Below are 26,450 nucleotides of genomic sequence, written 5' to 3' on the forward strand. Positions count from 1 at the left end.
ATTTACTGGTATGTTCTCACTTTATATAATGAACAAGTCAGTTTAAAAATAAACTTAATTAAATACGCATGTATCTAATATGTGCCAGACATTATTGTAGGTGCTAGAGGATATGACAATGAGTAATAGAGAAAATGAACAATAGATTCTCTATTCTTCAATACTTTCAAGTCTGATGGAGGGAGACAATCAACACAAGTAAGAAATAAGATAAGTAACTGCTTTAAAGAAAATGGGATGTTTTTATAGAAAGTGTTTCTGTTTAGGGGATTTATATTTAATTGGTGGATTGTTGCTTTTGGGTTTTTGTTTTATTTGTTTATTGGTTAGGCTGGTCGGGAAAGACCTTTGTAAAAAAAGGTGGCATTTTGTACTTAAATTTGAATAACGAAAATGATTCAAAGTTCTAGAGGAAAAGTAAAAACAAACCAAACCAGCAGGCATAAAAGCACTTGTGATGGGAGTAAACCCAATGTATCTTGAGTATAAAAAAGCCAGTGTAGCTGGAACATAGTGAGCACGGAGTGAAGGAGTATGAGATGAGATTAGAGTCAGGTGGAGCAAAATTATAAAGTGCCTTATGAGTCATGTTTGAAAATTAGGATTATAGAGGCACCTGGGTGGCTCAGTGGGTTAAAGCCTCTGCCTTCGGCTCCGGTCATGATCCCAGGGTCCTGGGATATAGTCCCACAACAGGCTCTCTGCTCAGCGGGGAGCCTGCCCACCCCCACCCCCACCCCCGGCCTGCCTCTCTGCTTACTTGTGATCTCTGTCTGTCAAATAAATAAATAAAATCTTAAAAAAAAATAGGATTATATTCTAATTGAAATAGAAAGCCATTTGAGGATTTGAGCAAGAGAGACATGTGACTGAAGCTTTACAAAGATCACACTTTACAAAGTATGGCAGTTCTTCAGAGAAGGGGTTTTAGGTGGACAAAATGAAAGAAGGACACCAATTAAGAAATGATTGCAATAGGAAAGATAAAAAATAATGATGGCTTTGTCTAGAATTATATCTGTAAAAATGGTGAATGGTCAAATTTGTTGGAGAAAAGAGCCTTACTTATGGAAAGAATTTGTGGTCAGAGCAAAAAATAGGAATGAAGAAAAATTCCAAAAGATTGGGTTTGACTAACAGGATGGATAGTGGCAAAATTTTCTCATACAGAGAAAATTCAAAGAGGAGCAGATAAAGGGAATCAGAAATTGGATATTGGCAGTGGGACGTTTGAGATGTCTATTAGACAATCAAGTGTAGGCAGTTGGGTACATAAATCACATGCTTGGAAAGACAGAGATGCAACTATAAGAGTTTTCATTGCATGAGAATATTTAAAATTCAGACACTGGTTGAAGTAATCAAGGAAGAGAAAAGAGAAATAGAAAAGAAAATCAAGGAAATAGAAAAGAGAGGAGAACACAGAACTGAATCTCGAACACTTTAACTTTTATAGTTTAAGCATGGAAAATGACCCTACCAAAGAACCTCAGAGTGAACAACCAGAGTTTAGAAGGAAATCAAATGCGAGAAGTACGCAGATGTCTAAAAGAGGAAGAGAGAAGTCAATTGTATCACCACTTAGAGGTCAAGTAAAATTGGAATAGAAAACTAAGCATTGGCATTAGCGAGATATAGATCATAGATAAGAGCTATTTCAGTAATGCATTATGTGAAGCCTCGTTGGAGTGGTTTAGGAAAGAATAGGGATTAACAAAAGGAGATGACAATTACAGACAATTCCTTCAAGGAGTTTAGTTGCAGAATGGAACAGTAAAAAGCCAGCAGTAACTGGATTGAGATATGGTGTCATGGAAAGGATTTTTAAGATGGGTAATGTCAAAGCATATTTGCAAATATGTAGTAAAAAGAGAGTAAAAAGTAAAAAGAATAAAAGTAAAAAAGAGTAAAAAGAGAGAAAACAAAGGTGCAGGAGAGAAGAGAAACAATTATAAGACCAAATGCTTGAGGAGATGAGGGAATGGGATGGAGAGCACAAGTGAGTGATGTAGCTACAAAAGCAAAAATCCTTCTATTGTGGAAACATACAGGTCCTAAAGAAAATGGATATAAACAGAGATTGCTGGCTTGGGAAAAGAAAAACAAGAACATTCTCAATTAACTGCTTTGATTTTTTCTATGAAATATGAAGAAAAGCTATCCCCTAAGAGTGAATAGGAAATGTTGGAGATTTGAGGGGATGCAAGAAAGTGTGAAAGGGTAGTTAGCTTATAGAATGGGAAAGCAAATATACAAGGGTGATGTCATAGAATCATCTGGCGGTGTTGACTGTCCATTTGAAATTTAAAGTTATATATTTGAAGGAAATCCATTCAGCAAGGTTGAGCAGTCTTCTTCAGAAAGTCAGTTACTTTGCTGCAGGCACAGCAGGAAACATCTGACTGGGTTTTGTCAGGTACTCCCAGTGGAGGAGGACAGAAGCAAGGGGATTTACGGCTAATGATAGGAGAGTGTCGAGGATCAGGGACTACAGAATCTCAGAGAAAGAATAGAGGTGGGCGAGGATGTGAAACAGAAGGGAATGTTTATCTGTTCTTCTCTTTTTTCAAATGCAATCAAAATTCATCTTTAAAATACAATCCTAGGGGCACCTGTGTGGCTTAGTCATTAATGTGTGCCTTAGGCACTGGTCGTGATCCCAGGGTCCTGGGATTGAGCCCCGCATCCAGCTCCCTGCTCCGCAGGAAACTGCTTCTTCCTCTCCCACTTCCTCTGCTGTGTTCCCTCTCTTGCTGGGTCTCTCTGTCAAAGAAATCAATAAAATCTTTTAAAAAATAATAAAATAAAATCCTATGCCACTTTTTCTAGCAAGTATCTTTGAACACTTAAAGCACAAGTAGTTTTTCCTTACTCTTCGCTACCATAGCATTGTGTACATTCCTCTGTAATAGCCTTTATCACATTATATTGCACTTGTCTAAGACAGGAGTGCTTCAGTGCCTAGAATGGTGCCAGGCACTTGGTGGGCACCTGGCGAATACCGGATTGGTTATAAGGACCAGAAATGAATAGAAACTTAATGTCTGCAGTGTTTTTTTATTAAGTAATCTGCACATTGCGGCTGGCTCTTGATTATTGAAAACAACTCACACATAATGCACACTATTTTTCTTTTTTCTCATTTTGCTTGTGTACCCTTTCATCATTCCACCCATCCTTAGCCTTGAAAAAGAGTGTGTTACAGATGTCAAATTGGTATTGCTATTTTTTTGTTCCTTTAAAAAATGATGGCAATTTAAAGACATGGCTTAAACTGACACTATTAGTTATATAAGGAGTTTATTTTCTTGTGTTAGTGTAATACGTTATTTATTTCTACTGAAAAAATAAATATCAACTCTGGGGGGCACCTGGGAGGCTCAGTCCATTAAAGGACTGCCATCAGCTCAGGTCATGACCCCAGAAGCCCAGGATTCAGTCCCACATCAGGTTCCCCACTCAGCAGAGTCTGCTACTCCCTCTGACCCTCCTCTTCTTACGCTTTTTCTCTCTCTCACTCTCTCTCCCAAATAAATAAACTTTTTAAAAAAAGGAATAAAAAGAAATATCAACTCTGAGTATGTTCTTTGATTGTATTTCCTTATAAGAAAATTTATTATAATACTTTTTTATGGAATGAATTTTCATAGCATTATGTAAAATGAAAATGTATTCTAAAGAAAGAAATAATGAAGGCACAGTGTATTGTGAGGCAATATGGCCTCTTCTAAATTGCCAAATGTTATTGCCAGGAAAGCAAACCATTTAAAACATTTCGTATCTGAATATTTAAATGCAATTATAATTTGTGATAGACACATTTCACCAAAGTTTCAGTGGCCTACTAAATGCAGTGTTTATAAAATCTTTAAATCATGCATGATACCCAAATGCAACTACTGCACATCCCCTTGAAGAGAGCTGATATCACGAAAAATAAAAACAAAACAAAAACCACTAATAGATGAAGCACAGTGTATTCCATTGCTGTGTTGAAGGAACCATTATTTGGTGGTTCGTGATCTATCTGACATTGTAAAACAAGCCATGTTTTTATGGAATTGTCTTCTACTTGAATTATTAAGAAGTTACCACCTATGTTCTTCTCTAGGATTCTGATGGATTCCTGCCTCACATTGAGGTCTTTTATCCATTTCGAGTTTATCTTTGTGTATGATGTAAGAGAATGGTTAAGTTTCATTCTTCTACACATAGCTGTCCAATTTTCCCAGCACTATTTATTGAAGAGACTATCTTTTTTCCACTATATATATTTTTTTCCTGCTTTGTTGAAGATTATTAGACCATAGAATTGAGGGTCCCTATCTGGCTCTCTACTCTATTCCACTGGTCTATGTGTCTGTTTTTGTGTCAGTAGCATGCTGTCTTGGTGATCACAACTTTGGAGTAAAGCTTGAAATCTGGCAACATGATGCCCCCAGTTTTGTTTTTCTTTTTAAACATTTCCTTATCAATTCGGGGTCTCTTCTGATTCCATACAAATTTTAGGATTGTTTGCTCCAGCTCTTTGAAAAATGCCAGTGGAATTTTGATCAGAATGGCATTGAAAGTGTAGATTACTCTAGGCAGTATAGACATTTTAACAATGTTTATTCTTCTGATCCATGAGCATAGAACTACCAACTATTTTTTTCTTTTATATATAATTCCTAATAGAAAATTTTGCATTTAAAATAAGTATTTGAATTGTCATAAGAAGTACGCTGAAAGAGTCTAATCTAAGATGAAGGCTGAACTAAAACTTGGCAAACTGGGACAAAGTAGATAAGAAATGTAAACTCAATTGATTTGAGCAATGGATAGCTGTTACCATTTACAGTAACAATGAAAAACCTGGAATTCTTTCTTCAGTTGTAATTCAGTAATTTACATATTATTTTGTATATTCTTTATTAAATATAATGATTAACATTCCATATTGGTTTATAAATCAAGTTTACTTCTTTATAAAACCTAGCAGGTATTCCATTTAACTTTCCTTGGAAAGATGATATAAAATCCAATAAATAAATTGATTATGTTTGCTATCCCTATTCCACCCGCAAAATAAATTTTTAAATGAGTAAATCAACATAGTTTTGTTTTAACTCTAGCCTGTTTATAAGTTGAGACTTTGGATATAATTGTAACAAGGATAATAAACTCTCCTAAGTTTCTTCCATTGGTTTGTTTCTTTTTTCCATCTGTATTTTAAGATAGAAATACATACTGACTTTTTAATCTGTAATTACCAGACAAAGAAGATGAAATAAAAATATGAATTTTTTCATATATCATAAACTATTTTTTAACCATCTTTTTTGGGATGACCCGGTACAGTGAGAATCCAGAAATCCTTGGTAAATTCACAGAGAATAAAGTTATTTCTTCATAAGTATGCATTAAACAATAATTAATGCAGTGCCTCTGGGTGGCTCAGTTGGTTAAGCATCACTTTTGGCTCAGGTCATGATCCTGGGGTCCTCAGATCAAGCCCGTATCAGGCTCCCTGCTCATTGGGGAATCTGCTTTTTCCTCTCCCTCTGCCCCTCCTCCCCACTCAGGCTTTTTCTCTATAATAAAAATAAAATGTTTTTTTTAAAATTACTGTTTTGAAAAACAAGTAGCTTTAGATGAGCTATTCCAACAGTTTTAATGGTAAAATCAAAAATCTTTTAAAATCAAATGTGAATTTTCAAAATATACTCATTTTTTTAAAAAACCAGAAGTTCTCTTGATGATTTTTTTTTTTTTCAAGTTTACAAAATCAAATCTGGGTTCTTTTTCCTTAACTCACTCTCAGGAACAGGAAAAACACCGTGGCCAAGTGGAGGAGACTTGGACTTCAAAGTGGGCAAACATGAATTCAAATCTCTTTCATTACTTAGTATGTGTGTCCATTAGAATGAATATGTATCATGTACTTAGGCATTATAGATAATGTAATATGTATACTATAACCAGTAGTGTTTGCACATAGTTGATGCACACTAAATGAAAGTGCTTCTTAGGCTTCAGAAGGAAGGAACAGAAATGAAGCCAAGAGAAACTTGCTATGGCACAAGTGTCCATTTTGCATTTCCTGAGTTATCTGACCTCTTGTTCTTTGGGAACTCTTCTCTGAATCTTTATATTTATTGTAGTAACCTCTTCAGTAAGGTTCACTTCCTGGTACGTAGTTGAACAACTGATCAGTAATTGTTAAATAAACGAGGAATCACAGGGAATCAAATATCACAGTATTCTTTGCTCAAGATAAAAAGAAATTCAGAGCGAAGGGAGCCATACCCACCTAAGCTACACCAGTATTACCATGCCGGATCATTCCTGGTGTTCTCTTTTTTCTTTTCCCTTTCATCCTCTAACAGGGCTTCTGGATTCTAAGTTTATCTATTCAGCTCCTGCTTGGTCTGTTGTACATCCCAGTGGTAGCCACATAGCAGGAGCCGGGTAATGACTGCTCGGGAAGCCAAAGCACTGATAATAAAATCACCCCCTCTGGCCTACTGACCTCAAGTCATAAGGTATTTCTGCTAAATTGCTATGGCACAAGTGTCCATTTTGCATTTCCTGAGTTATCTGACCTCTTGTTCTTTGGGAACTCTTCTCTGAATCTTTATATTTATTGTAGTAACCTCTTCAGTAAGGTTCACTTCCTGGTACGTAGTTGAACAACTGATCAGTAATTGTTAAATAAACGAGGAAACAAATGTCATTTGTTTTCACAGAACACATATTTTAACCTGGAACCAGAAGCCCTAGTGATACACCTACAACATAATACAACCAGAGAGTATTTGTCAGTGTTCCCCTATACTCCACACTCCAAATCAGACAGCATGTGTCTCATAGTCTCATACTGACACCTGCAAACTCACCCAGACCAAAAAGTAATCAACCAACTCCTTGAGTAGATCTATGCGTCAATAATGTGACTGAAGAAAGATGTGTTTATTTGTAGAAATAATGTTTGAAAATTTTCAAATTATTGTTTTTGGTTCACTTGGTGGATAATGAAGATCTGTGGACTTACATACTGCTAATACTGATACATGTTGTGATACTTTCTTTTTTAAGATTTTATTTGTTTATTTGACAGAGAGAGATCACAAGTAGGCAGAGAGGCAGGCAGAGAGAGAGAGAGAGGGGAGGAAGAGGCTCCCTGCTGAGCATAGAGCCCCATGTGAGACTCAATCCCAGGACCCTGAGATCATGACCCGAGCTGAAGGCAGAGGCTTAACCCACTGAGCCACCCAGGCACCTCCTGTTGTGATACTTTTAAGGTTAAATATTCAGCTCTCTTTGTGTTTTCTGTGCTTAAGTGATAGTAAATATAATAGCATGTTTTATGTCAGGTTTAAGATCTATCATGTTTTCAAACTTTTTTTGTCTTAAAAATACAATGTAACTACTTGAAAATGAAATCATTACTTGAAATAAAATCATGAAAATCATATAGAAATAAATTCGAAACCTTCATTTAGAATTATATCTGGCTAATTTAAAAACGTTGTTCTTAGAATGCTGTGGCACATGAAAACCCCATCAACATTTCACAAACATGCCAAATGATTAACATATAAATGTTATTTTTGCCTTGATCAAATGTTCTTGTAATTATGGCAGTGAATGTCAGGCAGAATATTGTCCTGACTGGGGACTCTGACAGTGGGTGGAATGGGGTATAAGTTCTGTCAATAAGAGGATAGACATAGAGTCAGTCAAGCCAGTACCAAAAGAAGATGGTATGCCTGCTGAAACAAGTGATAATTTTTCTTCTGAATATATTCTAATTCAAGTAAAAGCAATAAAGTCTTATTCAAAGAGGGAAAAATGCATAAGGATGAATAAGGAAAAATATTATGGATGCTTTCATAAACATAGTGTGATATTGTTACACTCTTATAGTTATTGCTTTGAATTATTCCTGACTTGTTTAATGTTTCCATGAATCTTTTAATATGCTCAAAGCATGCCACCATAGCTTATAGTGTGAGAAAACCTATAGAGAATACAGAAAAAACACAAACTTCTGCATAATATAATCCATTTAAATTTATGAAAATTTAAGAAATGGTTCTGTATGTTTGACTTCAGAATCCAATTCTTAAAAAAAAGAATCCAATTCTTTCCTACTGCAACTATCGCTTGGTGAGTCTTCCTATTATGCAATTTCAATAAACGATCACTGGTAGTAAGGAAAACATTTAGCAAAGATCCCTTTTCCTGATTGTGTGACACAGAAAGAATAGTTATTAAAATGATAATCCTGCTCCATTATAGCTTTGAAGATAACTTACTATTATTTTTTTATAGGGAGACTACAATTTTTTTAGTGTACCCACAAAACTCAGTTTAGTTGAATTTCTATGTTGACATCCAACAAAGGACCCCTTAACACAGAAATGAGAAAGGTTAAACTTGGATTGTATCTGTATTCCAATCAAGTGCACAATAGAAAATGGCACTAACAATCAAGGGCAAACTTTATAAAGATCTGGAAAGGATGAAGTTTAAGGAAGTGGTTTTTGCAACTATAAAGTGACTTTAAACCCTAGGGAACTGATCAGGAAATAAATGTCACTATTCACAAGAAAAATAAGCTCCACTGTCCCCCCTCCCCAAAAAGATTTGCTGGGTCAACCCAAACCCAAATCCACTGCTTCATGTACAACCCATAATATTGCATGTTTCTGCACAGAGTGTCTCAGTTTGTAACGTCTATGTATATGAGAATTACATTAGTAAATGTATCAGAATTGATTTTTGATCATTTCCAACAATTAGATGCAGAGAAATTTAAATACTTTTTAATTTGCAGACAACAAATCCATTGTAATTCTTGCATTATCCAGATTAAAGTTTATCCTTTAGCTTTTCTAACATATTATACTAATATTACATATCTATATAGTAGATTTACTATATATGTATACAACTGTCATTATTATATTAATTATAATTCCCAAATCCAATATTCTATTAAATGACAGCTAATCTGAATATTCTGTCTTCTCTTTTCATTTAGTACAAGTTTTTTTTTATAAGTTGAGCCAGGAATTTTTCTTCCTTTTTTTTTTTTTCCTGTGGTGGAATTTAAGGTTAACAAATTCTTATATTAAGTCTCTTTCTTTTGACAAGGTAAATTAATCACTTTTGGAGAAGCATTTCTTAGTTCAATTATAAAAACTTAAATGTTGTCAGTGTTTCTTTAAATGTAATGATTTTGTTAAGAGCTAGCGAAGTTGAGAAAGGAACGAGGGCTCCAAAACAACACAGAAAGATTTTCTAAACTGACAAATATAATGCATTAATTTTGACCCATTTTTAAATCAACAAAAAACTTGCCTAGAGAATTATATTTCAATAAGATGTGTTAATATTTGAAGAAACTATTAATCTTCTTTTATTAATAAATTAAATTGAGCTAAATGATGTGAGTAAACATTTATACTGAATGTATTTATTTCGTAGTCATAAGCTATTGTCAACTTACAAGCTCATTTCTTTTTTCCAATGTTTCCCACAGTTCACAAAATTTAATTCACCATTCTATTTCTCTTTTATTTTTCTTTCTTCATGCAGACATTGATTCTCTGATAAGAGGTTTTTTTAGATTGTTTCATTGCTGCTGTAGTTTTTAATTTGAGAAGGTTCATTGAATGAAATATGTATTCTTTGTTAGATTCTGTTTTGCTAAATGGTTGGCTGTCATTGTATTTTTTTTGGTTTGGATCATTTTTTCCATATTACCTGGAGAACCTCTTGCTCTCCAAAAGAATCCAAGAACTTCTAGCTTACCTATTTAAAATCTTATATTTATTCTCCCTTTAAATATTATTAAGAAGCAATACTGCTGGACAATTTATAGTTGTTACTTAAAACTGATTTTCTGCCTATGAATTCCTCATGAGCAATAGTATTAGTCACATCCAACATTTCTCAGGGTTTTATACCTGTCAGGCACTGTACAAAAGTGTTTTATATTATTGATACATTTAATCCAAATAGTATGACAGTAATATCGATACCATTATCAGTTTGCATTTTATAGATGAGGAAAATAAAACAAAAGGAGGTTGAACAATTTGCCCAATATTGTATAACTCTTAAAGGTAGATAAGGTTTCAAAGGTAGAGCTGTCTTACTCATAAATCAATTAGAAGAACTAATAGTAACAGTTACATTACTTGCTAACCATACATTCATACTTATGTACACTTAGCAAACCTAAACCCTAGTCTACTACTAAAGTTTTCAACGTGGTTGGAAAAAAAATAAGTATAGGAATATCAATATTTTTCCATTCTAGAAAAAAAAAAGATGAAAGAAACCAAAATAAATATTCCATTTTCAATAGAAAGTAAGATTAAGTAATATTTAGGAATAAATTTAACAACAAAGGCATAATGCTTATGAAGGAAGACTATAAAATCCTAATCAAAGGTCATAAAAGAAGATCTAAATGAATGGAAAGATATGTCATTTCTTTCATGGGAAGATTAATATCATGAAAATGTTATTTCTCCAAAAATTACCCATTAATGAAGTTCAAAATTTGTTTAACCTATCTTTCCTTATAATTCCAAAGACTTTCAATTGGACAAAATAATCTTAGAATTTATATGAGATAATCTAGTTTTCTGGCATTTTTAGTTATCTGACAAATAGGACAGGTTTATCAGATCAAATTCTTTGAGTTTGAACCTTCTCTTTTGAAATAATGTTTCTTTGTGAAGTTCCAGTGTCTATGTATTTATATAGAATGGCAATCTCTGGCACGTTTGATACAAAGGACATTTCGTACCTTGGATGAACATTAGTCAGTTAAACACCTTCAAAATTAACCACAAAGTATCCTCAGCAAAAAAAAAGTCTAATTTTCCTCCTTCTCATCTCTCACACAATGGGACCTACCTATAGCCCAAGACAGTATTTGAAACACAGGTCTGAACTCAACCGTGTAGTCTAGGTTGGACATGAAAAGTGGTAGTAGATCCTTAAATAAGACATACAGGTTATTTTGCTAGGCAAAAGTATTGGATGAAATACCAAGAGATCTGGGCCTTTTTTAACAGAAGGGAATCTATTTTTATAAGAAAGCAGACTTTAAAACATTATTGAATATTCTAGTGAAGAGTATAGTGGCAGAGTTCGGATCTGCCTGGAAATAATTAGTCCTGTCTAAAGTTTACCAATAATTAACAGTGTTGCTGTATTTGGATGACACCATTAACAGAAAATTTTGAAACAGAAGTGCATCTCCTTGCCCTGAATAGCAGCAGGAGGTATTGGGAAGACTGTCAATGAATGTCATCAACTGAAGATACTGTGAAATAAGGAATTCAACCTAGAGAACACTATTGCAAGAACCCTCTAGAGAGTTATGGTGTGTATTCTTCCTCTTCATAGAATGAATCTTAGATATGAATTATCTATATATTTCAGTGCATCACAGGTACCATAAAGTCAACAGTTCCAGTGATGAACTCATCATTTACATCACTATCTATGCTTTTTCCAGTATCCCCAAGTTCATTTAGAAATAATAGAAATAACATTTTCTAGATCCTGTGAATCATCCTAGGCCTATTTCTTACTCCCACATTCAATCAGTCAACAAGTTCTGTCAAATCTGTCTAATTCGCTTATTCATTTCCTTCTGTCTGGAACTCTCTGCCCCCAGATCCATCCGTGGCTGCCTCCTTTTTATCATTTAAATCTTAAATCAAATGTCCTTCCTCCAAAAGTCTTTGATGACCCTTTAATTTTAAGTAGCCACTCCCTCTGTAGCACTTCCTAAAACCTTATTTTAATTTCTTGGTAACACTGATTACTATTGCAAATTCTCTTATATATTACGTATTCTTACCTTTCTAAAATTTCTCCATGAGAATAGGAATCTTGCCTAGTTTGTTTATCACTGTATTCTCACTGCCTAGTTTACTGTCCAATTCATTGTATATATTTAATATGAATGTACTTTTTGAATTTACTCATTATAGAATTCATTCAACAAATACTTATTAAGACCTTTTCGTCAAGCACTGTGTTATGCATAGGAGACCTGAGGGTGGGCAAAACCATATCCTATCTTTGTACTCATGGAGGTTATATTTAATAAAAGAGACAATCACTGATCAAATAACCACACAAGTCAATGTAAAATTACAACTATGAGTAGTCATTTTCAAATAAGTTCTTCCTTCTCTTAATCTCCATTACTATTACTTTAATTCAGGTTACTGTTAATCTCATGCCTCAGCTATTAAAATCATCCATTTTCCTGTCTCCACTCTTGCCACACTCTACTCTGTTTTTCCAAAATTGAAGTGCAAATCTTAAGTCCTTTTCTACCTTGAAATCCTTAATAACTTCAATGACCTTCACGGAAAAAAAAATCTATCCTCTTTAAGGTAAAAGCTCTTCATGACCTGCCCCTCAACTATCTCTCCTTTATCTTGTCACAATTTCTTCCCCCTGGTAGCACTCCATGCTCCTGTCATTTTTAATTATACACTCTTATCTCTGGGCCTTTGTGTGTATTATTTCATCAGTCTAGTATAGCTTTCTTTACTCTTTGATTAACTAGTTTACTTATCCTTTATAATTCAATGGATATAAACTCCTATAGAAATCCTTTTCTGAACCCACTCTGACTCTCTTACCTATCCCTTTTCTATGTTCTCACAATAAAAAGAAATAAAATTTGAAAGTATATCCTATATATAAGATTATGGTGTATATATATATATATATATATAGTTGATTCACTTGCTTATTTCCCTCACAGGTCTATGATTTCCTTTATGGCAGAATGTCTTTCATATTTCCTTCTCCACTACTTAGAGCAGTACAATGTGTGTAGAATAAATAGAATGATTGCTGGATGAATGGGCTCATGACAAAATTAAAAATAAAAGCCTAGGATGACATTCAACACAGCTTCAAACATATACTATTAAGAATGTGTGTAAAAAGTATATTGTTCACAACAGAAGACTAGTGAAATCCATTTTGGATCTTCCATGTAGCACTCAGTAATTTATTCACTAATTTTATTCCATGTTTGTTGATATTAAGAAAAAACATCACCTATCTAGAGTCATGTATTTGAAGTGTTGGGAGAGAGGGTAGTATGGCAATTACATCATCAGACTGAAGGACAGCTTGCAAAATTTCTACCACTAATGAAATACTGCTTAAAACAAAAGGTATTAACATCCTGTGGTCTTCGGTGAGGGACTTTGTAACCAAAGAAAAGGTGTGATTGCAATCTCTTTGTAAACTAGATACATAGAATACCTGAGCAATACCATATTATATGTTAGGGAAACGAATATTTAGACTAATAAATAACATACAAGGCAGGCTGATACTTACTAATAAATATATGACAAGCTTTGCTGTTCATGGGAAGTTGACTATTTTTTCTAGAGAAGAGGAGTATGAGGACACAAAGATAAAATAATTTTTGCGAATCTTTCAGGATCTATTTGTAACCAGAGTTACTTGCTTTAGTTAGTCATTAGGGGCAGAATGAATAGAGACCAAAAATATTAAAATGAGGTGGTTTTAGTTATTCTCCTGAAAACATCCTAGCAGAGAGGAACTACTTCCACCTTTGCCCCAACAAATCTAAAGAAAACAACTTCCCTTGCCTGAAGTGGATTACCTAAGCATCAGTGTAAGTACTTTCATACCTCGCATGATCCTAGTTGAGATGTCATTTGAGCACCTGCAAAACATCTGTCCAACATTCAGCAAACACTCATTAAATACGTGCTCTGTGTCAGGCACTAACTGTCAAAGGGAAGAACTAAGAGTAGGTGATGGGATGGAGACATAGTGAACTTTTTGGAGTCAACACTAATAGCCACTGGATTCCAATAGCCAAGGAGTTAAAGACCTCAAGAGCATCAGAAAAGTGAATCACCAAAGAGAGCTCTCTTTATATAAATATCAGACACAGAGCAACTAAACAAAGCACCTGTTGCTTCAAGAGTGACCTGAAAACCAGCCTGTGACCAAGATAATTTTAGATTCACCAGTGATAATGAGTTAAGATATAGCTCTCTGGTATTACCAGCAAGTGGATAAGAATATTTAGTGAGAGATTAAATGTTTGGAGAGGAAAACTTGGCCTAAATGTACCTCATCCAACTTTTCATCAGGAGTATATTTGTCGTTGTTAAGATAGCAAATTCTCAAATGGCAAAAGAATGAAATCCAAGTTAAACTCAACAAGATGTTTTTGCTTTAGTTCTGTTGTTATTTTTAACCCTCAAATTGGGGAATGAAAGAGCCCAAGTGGATGAGCATTCTAATGGAAAAAGTAGATTTGCTGTGTTTAAAAAAATTTTTTTGAGTCACTGCATCTGAAAAAAAGAAAATAACAGATGGAGAAAATGAGAGAAAATGGAATGTTTTCCTTGCTTCCTCTCTATTAAAGCTAAACGTCCTTTATGGAATATGCGGTTTTCAAGGGAGACAGGGCTGTTATGCCAGACCTGGGACAACTGTAGAGTCTAGACATTATTTAACCTTAAAAAAAAATTTACCAGTAAAAATAGGTTTATTTGGGATTAACAGGGAATTTCAAATCAGGACACATAATGATGGCAAGACCTTAGGCAAGTCCAACAAACAAAGCCAAGGAATATTATTTAATGGAGAAGAAGGAGGAATTTGGAAGGGGCTGTTTTGAGCATGAGTCCACTGGAGAAAAGCCTAAGTCCAGGGGTGATTATGGTAGTCAATTTCTTTTTTTTTTTTAAGAGTTTTTTTATTTATTATTTGAGAGAAAGAGAGAGCATGCTCAAGGGGGAGAGGCAGAGGGTGAGAATCCTCAAGCAGACTCCCTGATGAGTGTGGAGCTCAACATGGGCTCCAGCTCCGTCTCATGACCCATGAGATGACCTGAACTGAAACCAGGAGCTGGACATTCAACCAACTGAACCACCCAGGTAGTCAGTTTCTTATAGGAGATGCAGTGTACATCCTCCCTTCCAGGGAGGAGGGCATTGCAATTGGTGATTCTTTCCAGTTGATGATTCTTCTGCTGAGGTCTGGTAATTGACAGTTCCTGCCATAATTGTTGTTAAGTGGTGTCCACCTTTATCTCCCCCTCTTTCCTTTCTATCCCATTTTGGTGAAGTTTCCCTTTATCAATTTTCACAAAGTAGAGCAAAAACTGGAGAGATTGTGGAGAACCAGCAATGTGTGACACACCACAGCAGACTAGATATCTGAAAGATATATCTTATTCTCCCAAAGTATATTTAATAAATCTTAGAGGTTAGGCTCAGATGGCATCCACATTTTCAGTCATGGATCTTCATTGGTTCTTAGGATTACTCATCATTTCTTCTTTACAAAACTTATTCTTATAGTCCTTAAGAACATATATATAACCAAGTGTCCCATATAACGAATGCATCAGAACATTCTTTAAAAAATATAATAAAAAATTTATTAAAAATAGTGGTATTATTCAAAAAAATTTTCTTTTCAATTAGCTTTAAAATTAATTTGTTAGTGCTGAATATCAGTTCTGCATTAGTACTTCTTTGGTAATTATTGCTTACCATCAAGGCTTCATTAAGTTCCATGTTTGAGATGATGAATGTGTACTTTTATTGATTATTGCTTGTGATTTAATGAGTTGTTCTTAAGATAATAATGTTTTTAGCAATATGTTCATTGTTTTTCCAAACAAATTTCCAATTTGTTTGCAAATTGACTAAACCTTGAGGAGTTTATATATATATATATATATATATATATATATATATATATATGTATATACTCAGAGTAGGAAAAATAAGTCACATTTTTTCTAAGGCCCTTTGGGACACTGGTTTAAAGATTATTTATTTATTTATTTGACACAGAGATCACAAGGAGGCAGAGGGGCAGGCAGAGAGAGGGAGGGGGAAGCAGGCTTTCTGCTAAGCAGAGAGTCTGATGCAGGGCTCGATTCCAGGATGCTGGAATGACCTGAGCCGAAGGCAGAGGTTTAACCCACTGAGCCACCCAGGCATCCCGGGACATTGATTTAAATAAGCAATTTTAGTAAGATGTACATTATAGAGAACTTCACAGAATTACCATATGTTCCCATGCCAAAAGAATTTAGAAATGAAAAAATATTTTATTTCAGTTCTGATTATGATTTTGTACAAGGTCCTTATTTTTCAGTTTCCTCTTACTCTTTTGATATTCTTCCTACCTTGAACCTACAGTGCAGATAGTTAAATCTTTTAACAATTTTTACTTTTTATAGTATGTTTTCCCAAGTTCCCAGTTTAGGGATGGAGTCAGGCACACACACATTTAGGTAAACAGTCACAATATAGTTCTTTAAGAAACACTGATATGGAAAAGTCAGGCTGATTTCCTCAGAGGGTTGCAAAAAGGAATGAATAACACATAAATAAGTAATAATCTAATATATATGTGTGTGTGTGCATTTGTGTATAAAACACTTATTACAGGGCCATGAGAAATAGTTGGAGCATGGGTTTATCTGTTTTTAAGTTTAGAATACAGGACAATTTACTGAAATCAATCTCAAGCACACTCTGAAGTCAATAGGGCAGTTAAAAACCTTTCAAAATTAATCCTCATGGAAGCAAAAAACACATTTGCATTCCAAAGTATTTATAAAGTAAAAAAGGCAACATCTCAGTAAATAACTCAGTTATTTACTCAACATCTCAGTTAAAACATGGTTTTCAGTGATCCACTGAAGAAAAATTAAGCTAGGGAGTGACAACTTTAACAGTTACAGTGTAAGTTATGAAGCTAATGTGAGGAAGATAGAATTGAAGAGTCTGTGGACTGAGGGGAAGATTTAGGGACTATTTCAATTGCTTAGAGATCATGTGAACCAGTTTCAATGACAGTGGAGTGGAGAAGAAAGCCGCAGATACACTTAGGAGACAGAGTCAAAACCCTTTAGTAAATGACTGAATTTGAATCAGGAAAGACTGATGGAAAGAAAAGTCAGGATGACCCACTGGCTGCTAGTTTGGGAGACTTGGTAAATTATTGTGAATAGACAGGTACAAAGAGGTTTGGGAGATATGGGAAGGGTTGGAATGGTAACAGGTAAAAATACTGAGCTTCATTTTGGACTAAGTTTTGATAAAATGCTCTGGTAATGAGGTCCTATGTATCTTTGATACATAGATGCAAAGACCAGGAGAGAAGTCTAGAATTAAAACTTTGGGAGTCATAACATAAAATTCATGAACAAGCCTGGGGCAATCAATAATCACTTCTGAATTTCTAGTTGTGGAAGAATGATTAGATTAATCAAGGTGCACCAACATGCCAAAATATATTATAGAGTCGTTAAAATTATGTTTTTTTAAATAATAGAAAATGCTCAAAAAACAGTATCAAATCAAATAAGCAGAATGCAAATTGCTTGTACAGTGAAATCTCAGCTGTGTAAAAATCTCAATTGTGTAACTGGCTGGAAGGAAAAGCATTAAAGAGTTATAATGGTCGTATTAGTGTTAAAGGTTATAGTGATTTCCCCCCCCCTTTTTCTATGTATCTATGTTTTACAACTTTTCTTTATATATTACTTAAAAATCAACTCAGGGTAAAGGATGGCTTCCTGATTAAGGTGAATTAAAAGTACTTTGTAATAGAGGTACAAAGAATTTGTAGCAGAGGTACAAAGGTAAAGAGCACAGTGTTTGCAAGGAACTATAAGTGGTGGAGGGTTATCGAAGCATAATGTGATGACACAAGTTGGTCAGAGAGGAAACTAAATAGAAAGGAATAGTAGCTCTGTGGAGGCTTGTTAAGTTGAGATTCTATCCCATGCACTTTGAACAACTACTGAAGAAATATGCACAGGGTAGTATATTCATTTGCTGGGCTATTATAACAAAGTGTTACAAATGAGTGTAATGAGTTTATTTTCTCACAATTCTGAAAGCTAGCAATCCAAAATCAAAGTTTCAGCAGAATTGGTTTATTCTGAGGTCTCACTTCTTGATTTGTAAATAGCTATCTTTTCCCTATGTCTTCACATTTTTTTCCCTCTGTGAATCTATATCCTAATCACCTCTTCTTATAAAGACACCAGTTATACTGGGTTAAGTTCCACTCTAGTGACCTCGCTTTAACTTAATTATATCTTTAAAGAACTTATTTCCAAATATAGTCACTTTATGAAGTACTGAGGATTAAGATTTCAACATATGAATCTGGAGGGCAATTCAATTCATAAGAGGGTGACATGATTAAATTTCCTTTGGCAACCATGTGGAATATGAATTTCAGGAAGAAGGAATGGATTAACAGGCTGTTGTAATAATCCAGGTAAGAAATCACAATGTTCTGCAGAATTATTAATGTAAGTCAGTGAAGGTAAATGACCATTTAAAAAAAATCCAGAGAGGGCAGCTGGTTTAAAGGAGAAACAATGAATTCAATGTGGGAAGATTCAGTTCTCTATCTAGATTACAGTTAAATATAGGAATCTGAAGCTCAAAGAAAATTGGACTGGAAGTCTAGGTTTGGGCGTCATTAGTACATATGTTATGGGAGCAGATCCTGTGTATTAAGTGATAAGAGCAATGGACTTAGAACAGAAAAACAATATTTACAGAACAGAGAAAAATGAGCTCATGAAGGAGGCAGCAACACATGAAATGAAGCAGAAGAGTGCCTTTTGTAGAATTTAAGGAAATGCTTTCCTGAAGGGAATAATTAATAGGCAAAAAAAGTAAAGAGATCCTAAAAAGATAAAGACTGAGAAATAATTGTTGGTTTTGGAATTAGAAAGATTTTTGGACTGTGAACCTAATAACAGTTCCTTGAACTTTTATGTGCCAGGCACTGGGCAAAGAGCTGTAAAGCATGCATTGTATTTCATCTTGAGCTTTACTCAGCAAAGTGTGTTAAGTGTCACTGTGTCTGTTTTATAGATTAAGAAAATGACTCAACCAATAGTCAAATAACTAGTGTCAGGTCAGCAGACAGCAGCAGATGTGGGAGTCAGTTCTAGATTGCTTTCTATATTTTCAAAACTGTCATGACTAACTACTAGGACAACTAAGAGCTCCCTAAGAGCAAGGCAGTTTCATTAAGTGAGAGGGGCAAGAAATCTAGAGCAGTGGGCTGATGACTTAATGTTTGGTAAGGAAGTAAGGTAGACTGCCTTTCTCAGAAGAGGAGAGAGGAAGACAGAGACCAGCTCATCTTGCTCTCTGATGTTTAGTACATTGCTTGAAACAAAGTAGCTGCTCAGTAAATTTTAGTTCAGCAAACAAGAAATAAATGTTAACTTGAGCTAGGCACAATAAGGTGCCAATAGAGAGAACCACACTGAAGAAAGAGAAGAAAACTTAAGAATCCAGATCCTTCCAAAAAAAAAAAAAAAGAATCCAGATCCTTCCTAGAAAATGTTGATAGGTGAAACCATATGATAATTGACTCTCTCTGCTTGACTTATTTCACTCAGCATAAAGCATGTTGCCACAAAAGTTGGGTATTCATCCTTTCTGATGGAGGCATAATACTCCATAGTGTATATGGACCACATCTTCCTTATCCATTTGTCCGTTGAAGGGCATCTTGGTTCTTTTCCACAGTTTGGTGACCGTGGCCATTGCTGCTCTAAACATTGGGGTACAGATGGCCCTTCTTTTCACTCCATCTGCATCTTTGGTGTAAATACCCAGTAGTGCAATTGCAGGGTCATAGGGAAGCTCTATTTTTAATTTCTTAAAGAATCTCCACACTGTTCTCCAAAGTGGCTGCACCAACTTGCATTCCCACCAACAGTGTAAGAGAGTTCCCCATCTTCTCCAACACACGTTGTTTCCTGTCTTGCTAATTTGGCCATTCTAACTGGTGTAAGGTGGTATCTCAATGTGGTCTTAATTTGAATCTCCCTGAGGGCTAGTGATGATGAACATATTTTCATGTGTAACAAATAACACGGAGGACATGGGGAGATGGAGAGGAGAAGGGAGTTGAGGAAAATTGGAAGGGGAGATGAACCATGAGAGACTATGGACTCTGAAAAACAACCCGAGGGTTTTGAAGGGGCGGGGAGTGAGAGGTTGGGGGAGCTAGGTGGTGGGTATTATGGAGGGGAAGCATTGCATGGAGCACTGGGTTGGTGCAAAAACAATGAATTCTGTTACACTGAAAAGAAATTTTAAAAAAAGGGGGGGGCTGACAAGATTTTTGAAGATCTTCAGTAACATTAAAAAACTAATAAAAAATTAAAAAAAAAAAAGAAAAAATGTTGATAGGGCCTGGGATCAAGTACAGAAGTAAGAATTTGACCTGAATAGATAAAGAAATATATTTTTAGGTTGAACAAAAAGAATGGGGTATAGAAATAAATATTTAAAGACTTAGGATAAACTGCTTCATATTCCAACAATTCCCTCCTTATCAAGCTCCCTTATAAAAGAAGATCTCACCATTTCTAAGTTATTTGCTTTAAAGTTTTTATATATTTATACATGCAATTCCCTTTGCCTAGAATATCTTCTTTTTCACTGTATGCTAGTATCCTATTGAAAAATACTCAGATCATAGATTATCTCTTCATAGTATTTCTTGAATTCACCGAACAAAATCTTGTCACTCCCTCCCTTTTATAGCTCTTAATACACACCTTCTGTAGTCACATGGAGACCAGAGATAAAATACCCTTCCACTTATTTATTAAATTCCTTTGAAATACCTTAGCATATCAATAAAATATTCTGAACTATTATAAGGTATATGTTAGAACAAAGGAGTTTCAAAAGTTGAATGAGCACTGTGTGTTATATGAGACTGATGAATCACTGACCTCTACCTCTGAAATTGATAATATATAACATGTTAATTAATTGAATTTAAATTTTAAAAATTAAAACAAAAACAAAAACAAAAAACTTGTTTTAGCTTGCACACAATTGCATTTTATTTAGTTCAACCTTTCATATACAAATAGTATGTATACAACTTAAATTTTCTTATTTGTCAAATGACTACATTTTATAGTGAAAGTATATTCTTTATTCCTTAAGTTTTAATAAGCTTATGCTGCAAATGACACATAGATTGGAAAAATTTATCTAATGTATTTAAAGAATAAAATGTTACTTGCCATTCCAAAGATGTCTCTATTGATCGCCTCTGATGTTTAAGAAATGATTTGTACTTGTGCCTTATCTTTAAAGGCAAATTGTATGCTGTAATACTTTAAGCTTTCAGGTGGTATTGAATTTTAGCTGGTTTAATAGTGGAATGAGAATACTGACTGCTATATTACTATTCTGTTACACAAATTCCTTCTCGAGTAATCTATATGCCCTTTGAGAAGGTCAAATGATAAGGCAGAGAGCTCTGAGACAAAACACTAAGATTTAATTGTTTTGCATCTGACAGCTATCCAGTTGCATATTTCAAATTATCCAAGAAAAATAGATGAAGTGCACAATTATCTTCAACTTGAGCTACATAGTATTATCTGCATCTAATTTATAAGATACAGGAGAAAATATAAAATATAATATTTTTGTAATATTTGCATATGCTGTTATTTTTCTTATATCATTAAAGTTAAGAATATGGATTTAATAAATATACATTGGGAGAGTTAGTGCTGTGAAATAGATATATCAATTTGTAAATAAACACCTCTTTTAAGTAACTACTTAATATTACACCAAAAAATAAGTAAATGAAACTAAAATTCTAACAAAATCTGTAAGACAAAATACCTTCACAAAGGAACTGTGTATGTATTGCCTGTCAATTAAACATGCAGATAGGTAATTTTTCTTCAAATAGTTCATGTGCATTCCTAATCTACCTATTGTAAGCCTGGAATTGTTCAACTTTTAGAACATTTGCTCTAATATATTTAATATTTATATGGATTTGAGGACTCTATTTCTTGCCTTCTGACAAAATGCTTTAATATTAATGTGCATTATATTCAGTTGTATATAAAAGTATTATAATGTAAAATTATATATTTTTTTTATATTTTTATTTTTTAATTGAAAATATAGAAGTATCTTTAGATGGAGCAAAGAGAAATTTATATTGTAGCTAAGTTATTCAGTTATCATTTAATATTATGTATAACTATAATTGCATTTGTCTGAGAAGCTATAATTTGCTTTTTTTAAGCATATCCCATTTTTAAATCATTGTGTGTTAGTAAAGCATTTAATTAATTTGAAAAAATGTAGAACATCAAAAATTGTAAATAAAATATGTATAAGTCCTTAAGTGAAATGTGATTAGTGGTTTTTCTGGAAAAAATGGAGAACAAAATTGAAACAGAGTAATAGCATGATTAATTGATTCAGGATGGCTCCTGCTGAAAAATTATGTTCAATAAGTATCTGTCATTATAATTTGTGATCATTTGTCCCTTTACAGTATATCAAATATAATGGATTCAGGTGCACAAGCTGTGTAAATGACTGTCATAAAAATGCCATTTTTTAGATAAAAAAAGATGGTTACTTTACTGATTTAATTCAAAATAGCCATGGTATATTAATTTGTGCTACTGCTGTGTCTTCAGAGATGCTAAATATTTTGTAAATTATTTTGTTCTAATATGTGCACTTATCATTTTGCATTCAAGTCAATGATTTTTTCAAATATGCTTCAAGATACAAATTACACATATTTTTATTAAAACATACTGGGAAAAATCTGCTGTTTAAATATTTAATTTAAAAATTGGGAGGAAAGATTGTTTTTTACAACCCAAAACATTCTTCCAGTCAAAATTGGTTTTATAAAATGTAATCTTCTACAGCATGTCATCCCCCTTATGTATCTCTCAATGGTTTTTCTTCAGTAATATTTTCTCATATAAGAGCTTTTTTCAAAAACTATACAGATTAAGCTGAATTATTCTATGTGTTATGGAAACTGATCTATTTGAGAAAGAAATTTCATGTTACGGTAGCTCAGTTGGTTGAGCATCTGACTCTTGGTTTGGCCCAAATCCTGATCTTGTGATTGTGATCTCTGGGTCAAGGGGTCATGGGATAGAGCTCCACATAGGGCTTCCACTAGGCAAGGAGTGTGTTTGAGAATTCTCTCTCCCCTTCTCCCTCTGCCCTTCCGACCCCTGCTCTCACTCCCATGTGCTCTCTCTCTCTCTCTCTGTCTCTCTCTCTCTCTCTGGGATGAGTGAATAAATCTTTAAAAAGTAATAATAATAAAGTCTTATATTCAGAAAGAAAAAAAAAGATGCTGAAATTTGGTGTAAAATACCAATGGGAGCATTTATATCCTGCCTTAAAGGGCATGCATCAATAATGCTTGTTATTGAAGAGAGTTAATTTAAATGTGCAGAAATAACCTTGGAAATGAAAGTTTAAGCAGGTGATTTTTTTGAGAAAATAACCCTCAATTATCTTTATGTGAATGTTTTGCTTTCTCCTTTCAGGAAGTTTACATGTTTTGAGTTATCTGGTCCAATTCCACTCAGTTTAATTTTGTTTCTATCTTACATAATATTCTTCCTAATTCTAGAGCTGTACCTCCTTACAAAAATCTTGTTTAAAACCTATTTCTATGGAATTGCATTAAAACAAACAGACATTCCCCTTCCCTGTACTGTAGACCAGTTGGTAATTATTTTAGTCACCTTCTGCCTTAGGAGTTCCGTCTTTTGGGCATTGAAATTGATTTTTCTCATCTTAGCATCTGAAGATCCAGAGTGTGCCCCTTGCCCAATCGCCTGAGACTATACAGTGAGTGACACCTACAACAGAGGATGTGGAGGCAGCAGCTTTTCGGGCACCAGAAATGGCAGCATCAGGAGCATCAGCACGAATAGACTTTGTAGAGGTAGTTCTCCCAAACTGTACTATTGAAACCAAACATTTTTGGTGTGCTACCTGCTGATGGGGGCTGCCTTCTTACTCCCTAGATTTATGCAAAATGTTTGGTCTTTGTTAAACTTTAACAATGACATTTCTGACTAATACAGAGAAACTTGATTTTTTTACAAGTGTGTTCAGTTGCCTTAAATTTCAGTAAATACAAAATTTTATCAGTCTTAGAAAACATTATTAACCATATTTTTATCAAATTTATTTCATTATCTGTAATCTAAAGCTGCTGTCACATATAATTTTTGTATAAGTGCTTTTTAATAGATCAGAATAATTGGTCATTTTAGAAGCCATCCTAATGCTCTAACAAGGAGAACTTTTCTAGTCAGTTATCTTTTCCAGAGGCTGAATATGGTTGCCCAGTTTTTCTGCCGTACTTCCTAAAAACGTTCCATTGTGAGCTTATTTTGAAAAGTGAAAGATTATTCCCAGATAGCCCCAAGTCAAAATATGAAAAGCCAGTGATTGCTTGGTTTTGGTATCCTTTCATTTTATTTAATTTAATGTGAAACAGTTAATTTTGTTACTGTAAACACATTTGTTAATTAACCACATTGGCTTTATCTGTACAGTTCAATGACTTATAGCATTTCAATTTGCATGTAAAATGAGTCTTTGTAATGATCTTTTGCAAAATAAATAATAATCGATGTAATGGGTGCATTTTCTTTTAACTCTTTAAATGTATGACTTAGAAGTAGGGCTAGGTTTCCTATTGAAATTTTGAAGAGTTTGAAATTCAACTTACAGAGGGCTTCATCTTGGTGCAGTGCGACATATTCATTCTTCACCCCATCTTAACTTGTTTTTTGGAACAAAGCAAGATACAAAGAATTTATACTCTTTCTATTGTAACTATTGCTTGATTAAATATAATTAGAAAGTTCTTTTCTAACCACACATGAGCAGGAAACATTGAGCTTAATAGTTCTTCATTTTTGTTTTGTTTTTATTCCATTTTGTCATTTAGGAAATTACAAACTCCCATTTTTTTTTTTTTTTTTGTAAAACCTACCCTACAGAGTTGAAATGCACTTCTCTGAATATTTGTATTCTCTTTTAATTTTAATGTATTTTAATTACACAAAATATATAAAATAATAAAATTATGTTCTAAAATGCTAGCCCTTTGTTAAAAGCACAAATATGTATGAAAGTATTTTTTTTCTTTTAGTTAAAATGATGGGAATGCTGATTTTTTCATGAGTACTTATGAAGATCTGTATGTAAAAATTCATAAATCTACTTAATTGTACAACATTACTTTTAGCTGTGTGTGCCATATGTTAATTAACTTTTGTCATTCTTATATATATTACCTCTATCTCTAGAAACTGTATTTTGAAAGGTATGCTGCTTTTCTAAGAATACAAAAGTAAATCTCTGACTCTGCTGTAAAGTGAATTGTGCTACTTTAGCGTAGGTTTATAACAGGTTCACACCATGTCCTTCAAATGCCATTTTAGAGATTTTTAAAACATTCTTCATGAAAGTAGCTTTAATGATTAAAGAAATGCTGCTGTTCTGCCTCTACTATGTTCCGAGGGAGAAACTGGACTTTCCATTGTTAAAACTGTAAAGTCGTATGAAGCTGCGACTAAAATCTGCAGCAATGTGCAGTAGTTCTGTTGGATAATGATTTTGTTGGCATGATCTTACTGCAGTAAGCCATGCTGAGTTTCTGGTCTTATGATAATTACAGTTGAAAGCTTGTATTTGTAGGATAGAGGAAATTTTCTTTTTTTTTTCTTAAAGATTTTATTTATTTACTTATTTGACAGATAGAGATCGCAAGTTAGCAGAGAGGCAGGCAGAGAGAGAGGAGAAAGTAGGCTCCCTGCTGAGCAGAGAGCCCAGTGCGGGGGCTTGATCCCAGGACCCTGCGATCATGACCCGAGCCGAAGGCAGAGGCTTTAACCCGCTGAGCCACTCAGGTGCCCCAGGAGGAAATTTTCTTAATGAGAAAAAATTAACAAGTAACTTGAATAACTTGTCAAAACTGTAATGGTTTAAAACTGCATCAGCAAAAATGATTACAAAAGTAAAAATTTAAACTAATACCGCTGAACACAACACTTGGTCCATTTTTGCCCACTGTTAGTGCTCTTCATCACTGTTAATGTTCCAACAAGTATAGATGATTATAAATTCATTCATAATGTTTATGTCGCTCTAATATTCTCCTAAGAGAAGTCACACATACCAACTTAACAAAAATATTAAATATGTTCATTTTGTAGTTAAATAATGTTTAGCCTCAAGATAGGTATCTTTAAATTAGGTAAAATAGTAAAAGGACAACATGTGTTTATAAGCATTTGGAGTTCTTGAAATAATAATAATTTTCTATTGTGAAATCATTTAAAATATACTGATTATAAATTCATGAGTAGTGGGATATTAGTATTAAACCAGAATTTGACTAAAAGTACTTATTATTATTAAGTACTTAAAAGTACTTAATAATAAAAACAAAAACATACCCTTTAAGAAGAAGGCAGCACAATATGTGCTTATCAACTTTCCGGATTACAGAGTACAATACAGCTC

General features: G+C 34.0%; 1 protein-coding gene across 4 annotated transcripts in view; it reads left to right on the top strand.

The window, feature by feature from the left end:
* LRRC7 (leucine rich repeat containing 7) overlaps positions 1 to 26,450 on the top strand; it is a 708,443-nt gene that overhangs the window by 459,552 nt on the left and 222,441 nt on the right. For 2 of the 4 annotated variants that reach the window (XM_082688814.1, XM_082688813.1), the window contains one exon: positions 23,707 to 24,910. The exons of the other annotated variants lie outside the window; for them this stretch is intronic. In XM_082688814.1, the coding sequence (XP_082544940.1) occupies positions 23,707 to 23,713 (7 nt within the window). In that variant the 3' untranslated portion in view covers positions 23,714 to 24,910. Of the gene's footprint in view, positions 1 to 23,706; positions 24,911 to 26,450 lie in introns of those variants that run through there. 4 annotated transcript variants of the gene reach the window in all.

The sequence above is a fragment of the Mustela nivalis genome, assembly GCF_964662115.1.
Source record: "Mustela nivalis genome assembly, chromosome: 10".
Taxonomy (NCBI): domain Eukaryota; kingdom Metazoa; phylum Chordata; class Mammalia; order Carnivora; family Mustelidae; genus Mustela; species Mustela nivalis.